This window comes from Dermacentor variabilis, chromosome 1, assembly GCF_050947875.1.
Source record: "Dermacentor variabilis isolate Ectoservices chromosome 1, ASM5094787v1, whole genome shotgun sequence".
In the NCBI taxonomy this organism is placed as follows: Eukaryota; Metazoa; Arthropoda; class Arachnida; order Ixodida; family Ixodidae; genus Dermacentor; species Dermacentor variabilis.
The window spans coordinates 216757355-216773545 of record NC_134568.1 but is presented as its reverse complement, the minus strand read 5'-3'; the positions used below and the strand labels follow the sequence as shown (position 1 = coordinate 216773545).

Here is a 16191-nt window from a genome sequence, read left to right as displayed (position 1 = left end):
GATTCCTTTCAAGATATGTCGCGTGTGACCGTGCAAAGTATGCACTTGTTGGCGGAGTTGAAGCTGCCTCCCCACTTTCCTCCTATCGCGCATGAGATTGAGCCGCGATCGTCAACTTCCTTTGCACACGGCCACGAAATACACAGTTGCTGTCAAAGCACAACGCCGTTACCCCTCCCTCCCATCCCCCCACGACCTTTCGCACAACGGAAGACGGCGCATTTACTCTCCGTTTTCCTCCTTCACACACGCCAGATTGAGCCGCGATCGCAGGCTTCCCGCACATGCTTTCACTCACACATACAGCATATGAGGCATGGCGATGGCGTTATTGTCCTTGGACTTTATACAGAACATCACGGCGACGGCAAAAATGTGCTTAGAGTGTCCGCATAATTGCTATCACAATAAAAAGCAAGCTGACGCACCCACTTTTGTACCACGCACTGGATGTGGCAGGATTTCGCCGCCTCACGCAACTTTCTCCCATCTCCTTTCCACTCTTCTGGAACACGATTCCGACAGTGCCGACGCAGAAGGGGTGGAAGGAAGACGGGAGAAAGTGCGAGAGGGTATGACTGCGACAAAGTCGTGCAGTGCGGGGCGAAGAAATTCAAAGGTTTTCAAGAGAAAAAAAAAAGAACTCCAGGACTTTAAAGTGCTTTGAAAACATACTTTTCAATTTCAAGTGTTTTCAAAGGTTTCAAGGGCCTGTGTGCACCTTGAGATAGCTATGTATGGGTGTGTTTCACCGCACTGAGTGGCAAGTAGCACATTTGCTTTCGCACTTATCTCTACGGCAATCGCACAATTTCCAAGGGTTGAATGAAACGTTGACTTTATGTTTGCTTGTAACAAGCTTCAACCATGACAGCAACACACCACGAAAGTGTGCAACTCGGGACTCACACAACCTGTTCCAGTTGGATGTTGGTGCTTGGGCAGGCTCGCCACGCGCTTGAACCATGTCGCCCACAGAGACCACTCGGAGAATATGGTGCTCCTCAGCGAGCCACAGTGAGCTCAGTGAGACGGCTGCATAATGTTTGCACAACTCTGTGCAACGTTTATTATGTGCACGACAGGGCTGGAGTGCACACTTGTGCTCATGTGATTAATGCAGAAAGTTGGGCTCGTCGGTATTGATGCAGTTGCTGTGACATAATTAGTAGCGGAAACAAGACTGATGGAAAAAAGGTGGGACAGGACAGAGCGCTAGTTAGAAAGCATTCACCAGGTTTTTCTCAAGGTGCAAGACTTCTTTATCAGTGACTTCGAGTGGTGGAGCGCTTACACATTCATCAGCAGCTTTTGAAATGCAATATGCCTTAAATATTTTCCTACGTAACTGCCTTGCGAACCATCTGAGCACTTGCGTGTATGAAAACACGGGGAGTATTTACGTGTACATCTACGGCAGTGGTCAGCCAAGTGACCAGCGCCTGCCAGTGTTTATAGCATTCCGGTGCTCCCTAAGCCAGTCATCCAGGCACCTGTCTGTTTGTCCAATATACATGTAGTACTTTCCACAGGGAAGTGGAATCTTGTATATCACCCCCCCCACTGTAGTTAACAAACCGTGTGACATGCTCCTTAGTGCATGTACCTTGACTCCCAGCGTTGTTAACCAGCCTGCACATTCTTGTGAGCTTGAGTGGTGCTAAAGAAACAACACCCACACCGCACTTGTTCGCCAACTTTTTTAGGCGGCGGGACACCCCATGTACGTATGGCATGTCTACAGGGCGCCCACAGGGATGTGCGTTATTGCACCGAGCGGCTTTCGGGTCATCTTTTACCTCTTTAATGAGGCTCTCTATGACAGACACCAGTGAGTGAGTTAGAACTTTATTTAGGTCCCGAGAGGAAATCAATCCGGCGGCTCCACCCAGGTCGGGGCCAGTAGACAGAGTTTTTCGGCGACGGCCCGGGCCCTCTGGACAGCCTTGAGCTGAGCGATGAGCTCTGTGCTTCTGAGCGCGGAGTCCCAGGAAGACTGGTCGGGAAAGCCCGTGCTCGCGTTGGCAGTGCACAGCCAGAGCATGAGTTCGAAGTTGTTGTATTCGTGGCCACACTGTGGGCATTCAGTAGGAAGGTCAGGATTGATCCTGCTTAGTGTTGTTGGTGTGATGTACGTCCTAGTCTGCAACTGTCTGTAAGTGACGGCCTGTGCTTTTTTGAGCTTTGGGTGAGGAGGAGGAAAAATTCTTCGTGATAACCTATGATTTGAAGTGATTTCGTGGTATGATACGAGCGGGTCTTTGTTGTCTAGGTCCCTCCAGGCTGGGTTGAAGCGAGAGGGCGGACCGCAGAAGCAGAATGTGAGCTCTCGCGCCACTTGGTGTGCCCGCTCGTTCGGATTAAAGTCAGGAGGTCCGGAAATGTTGCCCACGTGGGCCAGGAACCGTGTGATGTGTGGGGACGTGAGGTTGTCTCCTCCCGTTTCTTGGAAGAAGATGGTGTTGATAACCGTAGCTGCTTTCCTAGAGATGAGGGCCAACAAGATGGTTCTAATAGCTGTTCTTGAGTCCGAGTAAATGACTGACGCTCCTTTGCAGCTTCGAAGGGCCACCGCGATGGCCATTTCTTCTGCTTCGTGAGTGAAGTTGGTAACTACCATGGCTGCGTTGACGAGTGAGCCATGGGCGTCCACCACAGAGACCGCGCAGGTGCTTCGATTCCAATATCTGGCCGCGTCAACGAAGAGGACTTGCATTTCATTACGTTTGATCTTGCCAAGGATTGCCTTCGCTCACGCTTTTCTCCGCCCTTCGTTGTGGGTGGGGTGTATGTTTCGTGGGATGGGATCAACGGTTATTGATCTCTTGGTGTTTGTGCATGGTTGCGACTTCTCTGGTGGCATGAAGAGGGGCTGTATGCCTGCTTCTAGTAAGATCTCGATGCCCGCCCTTGTGAGTGAGAGCCGGCTAATTTGGGAACTTCGCTGTGCCTCAAAGAGTTCGGTTGCCGTGTTGTGTAGCCCCAATTGGAGAAGTCGTTCCGTGCTAGTGTTTCTAGGGAGGCTTAGGACCTTTTTCAATCCCGTTCTGATTAGTGTATCAATTTTATTCAGCTCCGTCTTCTTCCAGTTGAGGAAGGGGGCGGCATAGGTTACGTGGCTGATGAGGAAGGCGTGAAATGCTTTCATGAGGTTGTCCTCTTTCAGTCCGTCCCTTTTGCTGGCAACCCATGATATGACCCTGGTGAAGTTGAGGGTGCTCTTTGTGGTGCGTTTTAGTGGCACCGCGTTGTAATTGTTGTAAGCCCCAATGACCATGCCCAGGACCTTGATTGTGTTATACCTGGGGATGTTTCCTTCGTCCCTGGTGTGTAGGTGAATGGGGAGGGAGCTAAGGGGCTGTCTCAGCCTGGGGCCTTGTTTGCACAGAAGGAGCTCTGATTTGCTGGGGGAGAGCTTCAGTCCCGTGTTTGCAAGAAAAGCTTCTGTGGTGTCCAGCGCTTGTTGTAGGTTCTGCTCCAGAGTGCCAAGCAGGCCGCTCGTGGACCAAATGGTGATGTCGTCGGCGTAAATCGCGTGCCCTACCCCCGGGACTTTCGAGAGTTTGTTTGCAAGATCATGCATTGCGATGTTGAAAAGAAGTGGCGAAAGCACTGACCCTTGCGGGGTACCGATGTTACCTAGCATGTGCTTTCTGCTTCTGATTTGTCCGACGTTTATGGTGGCCGTTCGGTTATCCAAAAACAATCATACGAAATTGTGGAAATTTACTCCGAGATCTAAACTGGAGATTTCGTCGAGGATGTGCTCGTGCCTAAGAGAAAGATGGAAACAGCAGAAGCTAAACAGGAGGCTGAGGTCTAAATTAACGAAAATCAACAAAGAGATCGAAGAAAACTCCAGAAAGTTGAATGCGCAGCAATGGGTCGAAGTGTGTAATGAGGCGGACGGTAAAATGAGAAGGGGCAGCAAGTAGAGCCTTCTTAACACTTTCGCTGTCACGGACGTACCGGTACGTCATCGCGCTTCGCCCCCACAGTGTCACTGACGTTCCGGTACGTTCTCTATAGTGCGTTCAAAATTTCGCGCCTGAGCGCAAAGCTGGCGCTCTTAAACTGGCCACGCCCATCTGTTGACTCTTTCTACAAGTCCGTATTTTCGCCCCGACCTGTGTTAGTACATGCATTGAAGAGTACGGTGCGACTGCCACTCCCCCCTTTCTCTTCACTGAGTGGCGCGGTGGCTCCGCGTTCGCTGGATCATGCGTCGCGCGCGTGTAGTTATGGGTTCAAGGGTTGTTCTGCCATCTCCGCTGGTTTGAAGGTTTTTATTTTTCTTCTGTTGGTATGTTTGCTACAGCGCGTCAAGTTCAGGCGCACGCGCCGTTGCCTCTCCGAAAAGAGTGACTCGATTGCTGCTTTCGCTCTCTCGCCGCACCGTCGCTTCCGACTTGCAGCAGTAAACGTAAAGCTCTTCGAACTTTGTTTTAGCCTTTTTCCATCTCCCTCTGTCTTCTTGATCACACAACGTCCCATTTCTCTCCGTTGTGCTGGCGACTGAAAGCGCCTCCTTCCTGCACGCGGTTACTTTCGGATAGCCGAGGTGCGCGGGACCTTCGTCTGCTCATTGGAGTGGTGGCTCTTCAGATTCAGAATACGAGCCGAGCTCGGATTTGGACTCGGACAGCGTCTCATGCGAGGAAGAGATGAGTTCCGCATCGTCAGATTCGGATGTTGAACGGATGTTAGTCAGGCTGATGATGATGATGATGTTTACTAACAACAGCTGCAGAACACTGAAATGTACATATTGCATTGACTATGCTATTTGTATACCAATCATAATCAAAAATAAATTGCTATGTTCATTCCCTGTTATGCTCATTCCCTGAAACCAAGCCGACAGTGGGGGTGCGTCACGGCAAGAAAGGTCCGACAGCGAGAGGGTTAAGAACCTATTCACCGACAACAACAAACCGACCAAGAGTTATGCTCGACTAACGATCGAAAGGCTCGTTCATCTTCACATGAAAGAAGGCATGAGTCCGCGGGACTTTGCTGATGCCCTGGCAGACATTTACCTACCAGTAGAGCGCAAATCTGTCCCGTGGGACGACCCGACACGCGAGCACAAGGGGACACCTCAACTATCGCTGGATCGTCTTTTCGAAGTTTCAGAGATTGTGCACGCCCTTCATGACCTAAACGGACGCTCGGCCCCCGGCCCAGACAGACTAACAAACAAACTACTCAGAAATCTAGATGACAAAGCCATACAAATTATTACGAGCAAAATTAACAAGGTATGGGCTGAAGGCCGGGTGCCGGACGAATGGCGAACTGCCAATGTAGTCCTCATCCCCAAACCCGGAAAACCGCTTCATGCAGAGAATCTGAGACCCATCTCCCTTACGTCGTGCCTCGGGAAGGTCGCAGAAGATGCCATCCACAATAGAATTGGAGAGAACATTGAAGAAAACGGCCTATTCCGCCACAATCTCATAGGCTTCAGAAAATCACTATCCACACAAGACGCTATGCTACTCATCAGGAACGGCGTCATAGACAACAAATCCAGGGATGTAAAAGGCATCCTGGCGCTCAACCTAACCATGACAGACACCAAAGTGTCACTGGGATACCCTGCCCTACATAAACGGCTCACTTGTTGCTGAACGTTGCAGAAAGCTTGGTGCACACAAGATTTAACCAGAGCAGTGCTCTGTCCTGTCCCACCTTTTTTCCGTTAGTCTTGTCCACGCTAGTAACTATGTCACAGCAAGTGCTCATGTGCTCCAGTCTGGCTGCACTACATGGTGCGGTCCGACTTTGTCCTGCACCAGCTTGGCTGACGGATAGTAGCTACATCCAAATTGCACATTTAGAACCGTTGTCAATAGCTCAATATGAAGCGGTGTCTGCCAAGCCAGGAGCTGCCAAGAGTCAGCGCGCACTGGCAAGCGTACTTGAGGTCTGACCTTAAGTTTTATGTGGTTCAAGGCTAGTTGAGTGTTCAGAACTAATCAAAATTAGCCAGACTCAACAGCTACAACATAGGCAAGCAGTGTGGACAAAGTTTCATTCTTATGCGGCGAGTACAACCGAGGGTGATCAGACGATAGTCAGCTTCTTACGAAAGTATATAATTGTTGTCGAAATTCAAAATGCAAATTTTCATTTACTTCAGCCTGTTTAGTAAACTGTGTCAATAAATACACACAGTAACAGCAGAAATAAGCGCACAGATCCAAACACCCTACTTGGACTGATATCAGCTATTGGCCAATAGCAGTGCTCTATGGGAATCTGCCCGCCGACGTCAAGGAGCAGCAGCCAGCCGCCCTGAAAGGGCAAGGAGAATGTCTCTCTTGTAAAAAGAGTGTTTCAGAAAAAGGTGACTTTGCGCTCCACTTGTGAGCCACGTGCACCGTGCACGAGTGCAAAATTTGGCTGAGATACAGCAGTGTATGCGATCCACAGAATGATCTTTCACGAAGCCCGAGGGGTGGTTTGGGCCCCTTTAAGGGGAAGTGCACCTCAGAGATTCATATTCCTTAATAATAAAGCCAATTGGATGGAATTTATACACAATGTAGAATTTTGTCCTATTTCTTAATATAATTTCAGTTTCACAATATGTTATCTGGTTACTTTTCTGTGCTTCCTGGAAGTGGATAAGTAGGGTCTCTTCAGCAGGGTTTGGGCATCAAACAAGGCCTACAAGAGTGTTATAAAGTAGGCTATATATTTCCTTGTAGACAAATAATTACAAATGAGTTTAAAATTATTTTATTTTAGTTTTAGTATTATAAAAAATTTATTTTGACTGTAGTTATCAAGAACACTGATGATTAGTTTCCTTAAATAAACATGACCAAAATTGCATGTGCATGCAAAATATGGCAGAGATTGAGTCACACTAAACACAAATACAAGAGTTTTTGTGCACAAGTAGTAAAAACAGTGTAAGACTGAAAAAAATAGAGAGACAAATGAAGATAAATGTTTCTAGACATATAATTACTATCGCAGATAATCAACTTGCATGAAATTTGGCCAGAATGCAGACCAGTATTTCCAGAATAAGTGTAAAGCTTAAAATTCTAATGTTGTGCAGGAAGTACCCTCGGAACATCTGTGAGCCTCTTCCCCCAGCCGGGCTTTCTTTGTGACACTGCCATGAAGAGATTTAGCTTTCTGTCATCCAGAGATTCTTATGATTCTTCTCTGGTCTCTCAGAGAAATCAACTCCCGAGTTGAAAGAATCGCCAACTACTGGAGAATCTGCTTAAAGTCTTTGTTGAACTGCAGTATGGCTATAGAAGTGACCATCTCCATATCACTGCGGAAAGCAAATTTTGCTTTTGGGCACAGCAATCAAATTTTGTTGTTGAGAGGCTCAGTCGCCTTTTGGGTTTTGCCTTGAATACAGAAAAACAACAGCTTTTTGCTTGTCAGTCTCCCATAGGTAAAAAGCATAGCATTTGCCTGAGCGCTGGTGAAAAGTGGAGAATGAACTGGTGCCAACTCACCCAGCGCTAGTGCTCACTTGTTGCTACATCCGGAAAGCTCACCATGTGGGCAAAAATTGTGGCTGCAAGCCCTATCAGTAGGGCATGAATGAAAAACAATGAGGCCCCTAAAGCTACCATGCCTCAATTGGAATTTTTCAGTTTTCCAGCAGGAGAAAAAGCTTGATTTTTTTTACACATCAAAATAGAAGGTCAAAGCATAATTTTATGATCAAAATCTAAAAACCAATTTTTGAAAATAAAAATGTGACTTTCTGACCTGCATCTCCCTTAAAGTTCTAACAACTAATACATCAAAATAGGCTACACATTTAAGGCATGCTATAACACCAAGGACAAGGTCAAAGACAAATAACAGCATACCAAATACCTCACCTAAACAAACTTTATGACAGCTTAAAGGGTCGCTAAAAAGAAACATTAAATCAGTTTAGACTCATAAATTATTCATTGGAAACTCTTATTTTCGTTAATTTTTCAGTAATAAATCAAATATTAGAAGACAAAATGAACTTGGAAGTTCAAATTTTTTAATCTGCACCTAGACCCAGTGGCGGTACATCAGTGTGATGTCATGGATTTCAAGGATTTTTTCGTATTTGGGCCGCGTTGCCTCAGTAAAAGTTCCCAAAACTTGCCATGTCCTGTGTTTGGCTCCTTTAGAACACAATACAGTACAATTTTATAAATAAATCATTAACTAAGCCCGAGCATACGCTGTCAAAATAAATGGCATCACAGCGAGCTGGTCTCTCCCCCCCACCACCCCCCACCCCCCCCCACCCCCCCTATTTCCTTTTTGCACCTTTTCTGGCTGAATAAGCCTGCCAGCCTCACGAACTTCTGGCATTGAAAAGAGCACAGACAACTCTGTCTCAGCGCCAAAAGATGACAATCAAGTACATAGTGCCCTAATCTGCCTTTTGAACGTTGCTATTGGAAATGACAAATAAAACTTCAGCGTACTTAATGTTAGAGCTTGGTTGATATTGTGAACAAACATTTGGAAGAACTCGGAAGCAATATTTTTTGTAACTTGGGAAGTAACTAGCTTATGTAATGTGGTTTTGACTAGTTGCTGGGACGATCTTGTTTTTGTTTCCCAACTTGGCCAGATTTACTCGTTTGAGTGCCCAGATAACAGCTCTGGCTTTTGACTCACATTCCCTTGAAGGTCGCCTACAACGGGAGCTAAAATGATTTCATGCCTAATAAATTTGTGCTTTAAAATGAGGGTACGTCTAAAGTACTTCACAGGTTTACTGAGACTTTGCTCTCAACTACATATTCTAAAACGTGCAACAGATACCTCATTGGTACAGGACCTTATTACTCTTTCATTGCTACAGGACTTCCTTACTCTTTCATTGCCAAGCCGTGTGGCTAGATACTGACCTTGGGGCTGTGGCCAACTGTGCAGTTGTACATAAAATTGGTCCTTGAAAGCACGGTCTACTACATAACCAAGAAGGAAACTGCCAGTTCGCCAAAAAGCCTGGAAAAGAGTAAAAAAAAATACAACAATCAAATTTTTCTACATTCTGCAATTTTAATGTGCCGATACTGAGCAGGTCGATAGCAAGGTTGGTTACAATGTGAGTAACAGGAGGACAAGAAGTAAAACATACAACTAGCAAACAAGCAAAACAGGCTGGAAAAGGTGCGCAAGGGCTGTACCTTGTTTGCAAAGTAGGGGTTAGAGTCTTTGTAGAAGTTTAGCCTGAGCTGGCAATCCTGTACGAGTGGTCTACACATATCCCATGGTTCTCCATCAACCTCTGCAATGGCTCCTCTCTGCACTAGGCTTTCATGGATGTCTGCAATGTCCCAAACATGAAAGTATAATTAACGTTCAATCACAATCCGAAATTGTACTAGGGTTGGTAGTATCGATGAATGATTAATCGATGAAATGTATTCCGCAAAGCAATTAATCTTCATCTATGTACACTTTTCATTTAGCCGACTGTCCGATTAATCGTTTTCGAGAGCTTAACAGGAGTGCCGTGAAAATGTTGAAAACGTACTGAAATGGCAGCGCACGAGCAGTGATCGTGCGGCTGTCGACTGTTTTTCCAAGTCCCGAGTGATGCTGAGCTGAGCACTTCCCCTCTCTTTCCTCACACCACACAGGCTGCCCGAAGCCAGAGGCTTGAAATGCCCTTGCAATTAAGAGCTACTATAGTAACCCTGTCATTGATAGTCATGCCACTCACAGTCCACTAAAGATGTGGCACAGCATGTGCGCCGGCTTGACACAGTGATGGAGTTCGTGCTGATTTCAGCAACTCCATAGCGTCCGAGCATCTATTCTCGCATGCTGGTTGCGTGGCCATTCACTAAAGGTGTCAGTTTCACCCAAACATCCCAGTCAACTGACATTCCTTCGCTCTTTATAAAAGAGCATGTGGTTTAAAGTCCTAAACCAGTAATTTTCTTTTCCCCTGGGCATACTGCAATTCCTTGCATACTTCAATTGGACTTCACCTTTCACTTTTCTCGTTTTTCTTATTTCTTCTTTAACTGTATTGTACATAGATTCACAAGTGCAATGTATCTTATTTAATTATGCACAATGTGCCACTTTCTAACATATATTGTTTATCTCTTCGAAAGTCACTAGTGCCAACTATACTTAGTCTTTACCAAGTTAAAGATTATCCTTTATCAAACGTTTATACCCTTGTGTTTTGAACTTGTTTAGACCTCTCGAACATTAACATAGGGTCCAAAAAAATAGGTAGCTGTGCTTCAACCTCTTTAAAAGTGCCCAGCAAAAGTTTCAAATAATCAATTAATCGATGAAAAACCTTGCAACTAAAGTGATTAATTGATGAAAGGATAGAATTAACAAGTATTCATTAACTGAATAAAATAATTAATCGACCATCCCTATGAGGTACCTAGCAGTGCATGCAAACTTAAAGGGACACTAAAGCGAAACAATAAATCAGTTTAGACTAATGAAGCATCGTTTGAGAACCCTGCAGGCAGTCATTTCCAAAAAATAGTTTGATTATTACATGAGAAAATGAAGGTCCAACAATCAGTATTTGAATTTCGCGCCGAAACCCCAGCGCCGGTACGTCAGCGTTACGTCAGGGATTCCAAAGTATGTTTTCGCATTTGGGCCGCGTTGGCTGAATAAAGGTTCCCGAAACTTGTCATGTTTAATATTTGGTTCCTTTCGAACATAATGCAGTCAATCTGTACCACTATATATAATTAGTAGGCGCCAGAAGATGCCATCAAAATCCAAGATGTCACAGCCCCCAGGTGCGGGAACTTAAGTAGGCGTCGCCACCCGTAGTTCGTTCTTGCGCTTTTTCTGGCTTACCAAACGTCTTATCGTTGTAAGAGTGGTGTTTTTGGTGTTGTAGAACAGTAATTTACTGATGCAGAAGAAATAATTTTTCACTTTAGTTTCCCTTTAAGAAGCCAATCTTTGTGGCCAGCTTTCAGTGACAGCACACTTCAGGCAGAAAAAGTAAAAGTTGGGGGGAGGGGGTGGTCTCATAGAAGATTGTCAATGTCATTCACTCAGTTAAAGGGACTGACAACCAATTTTCATGGTACCTTTTTTTTTTAATGCAATGGAAAGCTTACGGTCAGAGTGTCTAATCATGAAGTGGTAAAGTGGAAAGCACCATGGAACATTCTTTATCAGAATTTTTCGATCTGGAGTGAGGATGTAGCCGTTCACTGGAAGCATGTGGGGAAAAGTGATAGGTGAGAGTGATAGCAGTTATACACCAGCATTAGCGGGAGGCAGACGACAAGTGCAGTCGTAACTGTGAGAAAGTATTTGGTTTACCAAGTCGATGTTCCTGCAATTCATGTTTTCCGAAATTTTACATCTGTGATAATAGCTATGTGTTTCGATGGTTTCCTGCCCAACAGCTTTGGTATTTAACCAGTCAATATGAAACCAATCGGGTAGAAAACGAAACAACGCTTTTACACGTGATACGAATTTCAGCGTGTTGCTGTTGCCATGCAAGCACTTTTGATTTCTGAAGCTTAGAATAAAGCGCAAGTGTCTAATAATATAGCAACTGCAATTTTAAGCAATAATTATGTTGTACTTAATAACAGCCGACTTACAGCAATTTCATAGACTACATCTGAAGTACCAAGATGTCACCGCCAGGCCTTGCCACTTACTGGTTTTTCAGACTTTCTTGGCCAATTTAAAATTATAATTCCTACTTAAATTGCGAACAGCATGCTGGGTTCTATCACTATATATCATGGTAATTTCATTTCCATGGACGTCTCACAACACATTCTGGCCAGTTGTCAGTCCCTTTAAGGTCCAACTCATTAGGCACCGAAAGCTGTCCATCAGGATACATGCACTGCCCGAGGAAACAACTGCAATGAAGTCAGTTGGTAGACGAGAGTAGTTTGTATGATGTCAAACGGGACTGTAATAAATGAACTGTCCATAAAATAGTTCCTGCTACAATTGTTTCTACGGCATCACCAATAAACAAGGTCACAGCACATTGTATTATGAGGAAATTACAATAAGAATTACCAAGATTTTAAAACAAGTAAAATATTTTGTATTGCATTGCTAGATTTCGCACTACTGCTGTTCATATAGACGCAATTGTCGAAGTGCATATCAGAAAATAACTACAAGTTCTTCCATCAATCGACACTCCTAAAACCACCGCAACTTTTGTACTTTACTCACGTCTAGCACAGTCGTGCGGCGTAGAGATTCCTTTGTTCATAATAAGGGTGCAATCCTCCATTGGACCCAAGTACCGCACTTCAATTTTCTCTACGCGCGTGATGAGGGCTGCTTGACGTTCCTTCTCAGCTGTGAACAAGGCATCTCGCTTCTTTCTGACGGCCTCATTTGTGAGACGCAATTCATTGGTGGCCACCGAAGAGGAACAGACTACAAAAACCAAGAGAGAGCGCAAGAAAATGTGAGCCAAATATAATAGATCACCTCATTGCGGACCATATAACGCTATGTATCGCTACAAAAAACACTTCGACGAGCACCTATGGGAAAAACTTCAGACTTTACAAGCTCCAAACATTTCAACAGAACAGCCAGTTTGTTGTGCTAATTATAATGGAAATAACATCGCCAACTAAAAGATCAAAGCTATTATATGATGCACCAGGGCCAAAACGTCTCCTTGTTCAGGGTTTATGACGGATGCCGGTGGAGTGCAACTTTACCGAAGTATTAATAATTGAGGGAGGGCATTTCCCATAGGCTGGTAAGCTTGTTTTTGTGGTATGTTTGACAAAATGGGAAGATGACTGGGTACGTGGATCAGGGGCGCGTCAATATCGCCATCCAAAATGTCTGGTTTGATAAACCTCACTTTTTCGTTGGTGACGTTATTGTAAACTGATCGTATTGCTATTGTAAACTGATCGCATTGCTCATAGCTGAAATATGAGATAAAATGAGAGGAGTAACTGCTGTTTTTGTGTCATTAAACTGCATGCACCAAATGAGCCTCAGCAAGGGCATTCCCAGCATCTCATCACAGCAATCGCTGCTACACGTGCAGACATCACTGAATACAAAACACGCCGCGCGATCACAAGTAATGTGAGTGCATATTACTCACAAGATCTATGTCTTGAACACGCCCTTCTCAAAAGGAATAACACGCGATTTGCTGAATTTAATGACATTGCCACGACTTAGCTCAGAGTTTCGACTCGGTGGGGCTCAAACGAACCCACGCATAGCAGAAACGCGCAAAGCGCAACGATAGCCACGAGCTGCAAACCGCTGATGTCCATTACAATGTGCAGCCCAAAAAATATTATGGTCAAATGTGCCAAGAAAGAGTGTGGATGTGTGAATGTCTCTGTGCCTTGTCGTTATCACAACACAATATACCTTAGCATTAGTTTCACCACTGTTGAATCAAAATGACATAGTGTTAATGATTTGCATAAAAGCGCTTGCAAAAAGCAAGGTTACATTCAAACGCCACGCAAAGATCGTGTTTGTTTTGGTTTCGGTTTCGACGTTAAGAGCACATTGCATTTGTTACATTCCACATTGTAATGGATGGACTGTATTTACTGCATTCATTGGAGAGTTCAGCCATTATTGCAGTTAAAAATTAGCGATGTTTAAGCTTAAAATTTTGGTAAATGTAATGTTACTAAGAAGAGTTGTCAGGATAAGGTATGCACAAAGAAACTGGAATGCAGACGGCATCTAAAAGCATACGGTATAAAATTATGAATAAATGTATTGAGCTGGTTTTGATTATGGCGATTTCCTCAAATGTTTTTCTAGTCATCATCATTCATATTTCCCAATAGGTATTGGCGGCGAGGAGTTACGGAGTCGCCATCTGTCGGAAGCGCCTCCCTTGCGTAGTATGAAGGATCACGCGGCGTGCTCCTCATAGGTTTCGCTTACGGCGTTCAATAAAAGCACCACGCGGCAGCCCTCCTGGACATTTATGTAGGTATTCTCAAAACGAGGGAAGTTTTCGACTGTCGATATAATAATCCTGGGCAAACTGAAAGCACAGAATCGTTTACAGACGCTATCTCTTTACCGAATACGTACAGTGAACGCCACTGCGCCTGGTCGCCGCGATGGAGCCTCCCGAACCGGCTTCTTGCATGAAAGGTAGCCAAACGCTGAGAGCAAACAATGTGAAACATGTTCTTATAGTGGGCTGTCTGTATAACCAAATGGGGCATAACAGAATGAAGCCTCAATCCAGCGATCGCACGGGTTCGCAGCGACCGACTGCGCGTCTACCGGCATGTCCGCGCACAATGTTTTCCTTTCGCTGTGAGCGCGTTTTCGCACCGTGCCGTGAGCTTTAGGCCGCAGCATATGAGCATTTGACAGTATCTAGCAACCATTGTTGCGTGGACGCTATCAGAACTGTTCAAAAATAATTTCGTTATAGAGACTTCGATGCCTACGGCGACTGCGATGTGCCGTTGCGGCGATTCAATCTTTTTTTGTATTGTAAATTCTTGGGCATTTCAATATTATTTCTCAAGTTGCGTCGAACTGTGTGTTTATCGGTCTTCTCAGCGTGCGATTTCCCTCTGCTTCTTTTTTGTAATCCAGTGCATTAATTCTTAACACAAACATGACCATATGCCACGCTTTTCTTTAATGTGCGTCTTACCGCTCCCTTTCCGTTCCAGTGAACTTGCCAGTATCTAGCATCAACAAGTTCATAGACCAAACCATCCTGACATCAGACGGGCAGCGGGCGCGGGCGAGCGTCACAGTGCGCGCTTTCTGCTACTCACCGAACATCGCGCAGTGCCGGCGCCGTAGCAGAAATCTTCCTCGCGTGTGCGCTTGCTGCATGCCTGAGTTGTAGCCGATGGCTGTCTGCCGGTTCTAAGTTTCGCCAGCCAAGCTTCACGCAGCTCCTTGCCCTGCGGCTATGTGTGAATAAGGCTGACACCGGGCTCCGTTGCGTACGTCCAGCACTGCGGCACTGAGCAGTAGCTTACCATGCTGCACGCCTCCAAAGGCAGCCGCTACCTATTATAGTAGTTTCAAATGTTGTCAAGCAGACACCCAAGGCGGCAAAACCTCAACACTTAATCAGAACTGCGGCGCACGTGGGACTTTACACTTTCGTTTTCAGCTCGCTTCGGCGCTTCCGAAGCAGCCGACGCGGCCGCTGTGTCCACGTGATTCCTCATGTCACGTCACGCCGACGGTGGCGCCAGCCTTTCTAGTGGTGGAACTCGCCGCCAATATACACAATCGGTGGTTTCCATGACCAAATGGATAACACCAATTTTCAAGCAATAACAAAGCCTGGTAACTTGATGGCATACCCTGCGATTCCGCAAAAAGGAATACAAAATTCTCTTTGCCCGCATCACACCACTCTCCCTATTTTTCTTAAAATGCCAAGCATCTGAGCTTATATATGTATGTTCCAATTTGAACAATGTCATAAAAAAAAAGAAAGAAAGCTTGTTCCAAAATTTTTTCTGCAACACAAGCCAATAGAAAACAGCAACAATGAATCTGAACCACAAACTATCATGCACAAGTGCCCAAACTCGAATGCACACACTCGATCAATAAATGAGCGATATATATATGTGGTTGATGGAGAGAAAAGTGGAAGGAACTATATAGCATCAGCGACTAGGGCCTGTATCCTGTAATAAACTGCAAGGACAAGTACAGCTAGGGCCTGAGAGTTGAGAGAAACCGAGTTGCATGTAACCACACACTTTAACCAGTTAACTTCATTTGAATGCTATCAACTGGACTTACCTTAAAACAGATTTCCAGTTTCAATACAAAGTGAGGTTTTAAAAAAAAAAAAAGCCCCTTTATTCTTGATTCTAAGAAACGTTTCCGTCTTTTAGGGCCGATCTTGTCCGCATACAATAATCAAGTGCCTTTTCTTCTTTTAATGCTGTGTGCCTGGTACTTCCAGGTCACAAATGGTGTGTGCATTATCAGCATGACTGCGCCAATAAAATCCATAAATGACCATCATTGTCAGTGTGAGATAGTATCTTGACAGGAAAGTAGCGAGCACAGAGTTTTCAAGAAAAGAAAGTACACCCTAAAGGGTGTAAACTTTGTTTAGAGTGTAAGCAACAACTAAAACTAAAAGCCGGAATGCAACTAGTGCGCATACAAAAGCTCAGCAACTAGTCATTGCTTGTCGCTAGATACAGTAGACAATAGCCTAGG

The 16191-nt window shown here is 45.0% G+C and overlaps 1 protein-coding gene across 1 annotated transcript in view; it reads right to left on the bottom strand.

The window, feature by feature from the left end:
* The window catches only part of mRpL39 (mitochondrial ribosomal protein L39), a 32922-nt gene extending 19648 nt beyond the window's left edge, over positions 1-13274 (bottom strand). Inside the window, exons 1-4 of the mRNA XM_075668719.1 lie at positions 13097-13274; positions 12193-12402; positions 9168-9307; positions 8886-8985 (exon numbers count right to left, since the gene is read on the bottom strand). Of these exons, the coding sequence (XP_075524834.1) occupies positions 8886-8985; positions 9168-9307; positions 12193-12402; positions 13097-13163 (517 nt within the window). The 5' untranslated portion in view covers positions 13164-13274. The remainder of the gene's footprint in view (positions 1-8885; positions 8986-9167; positions 9308-12192; positions 12403-13096) is intronic.
* Between the last annotated feature and the right edge of the window lie 2917 nt (positions 13275-16191).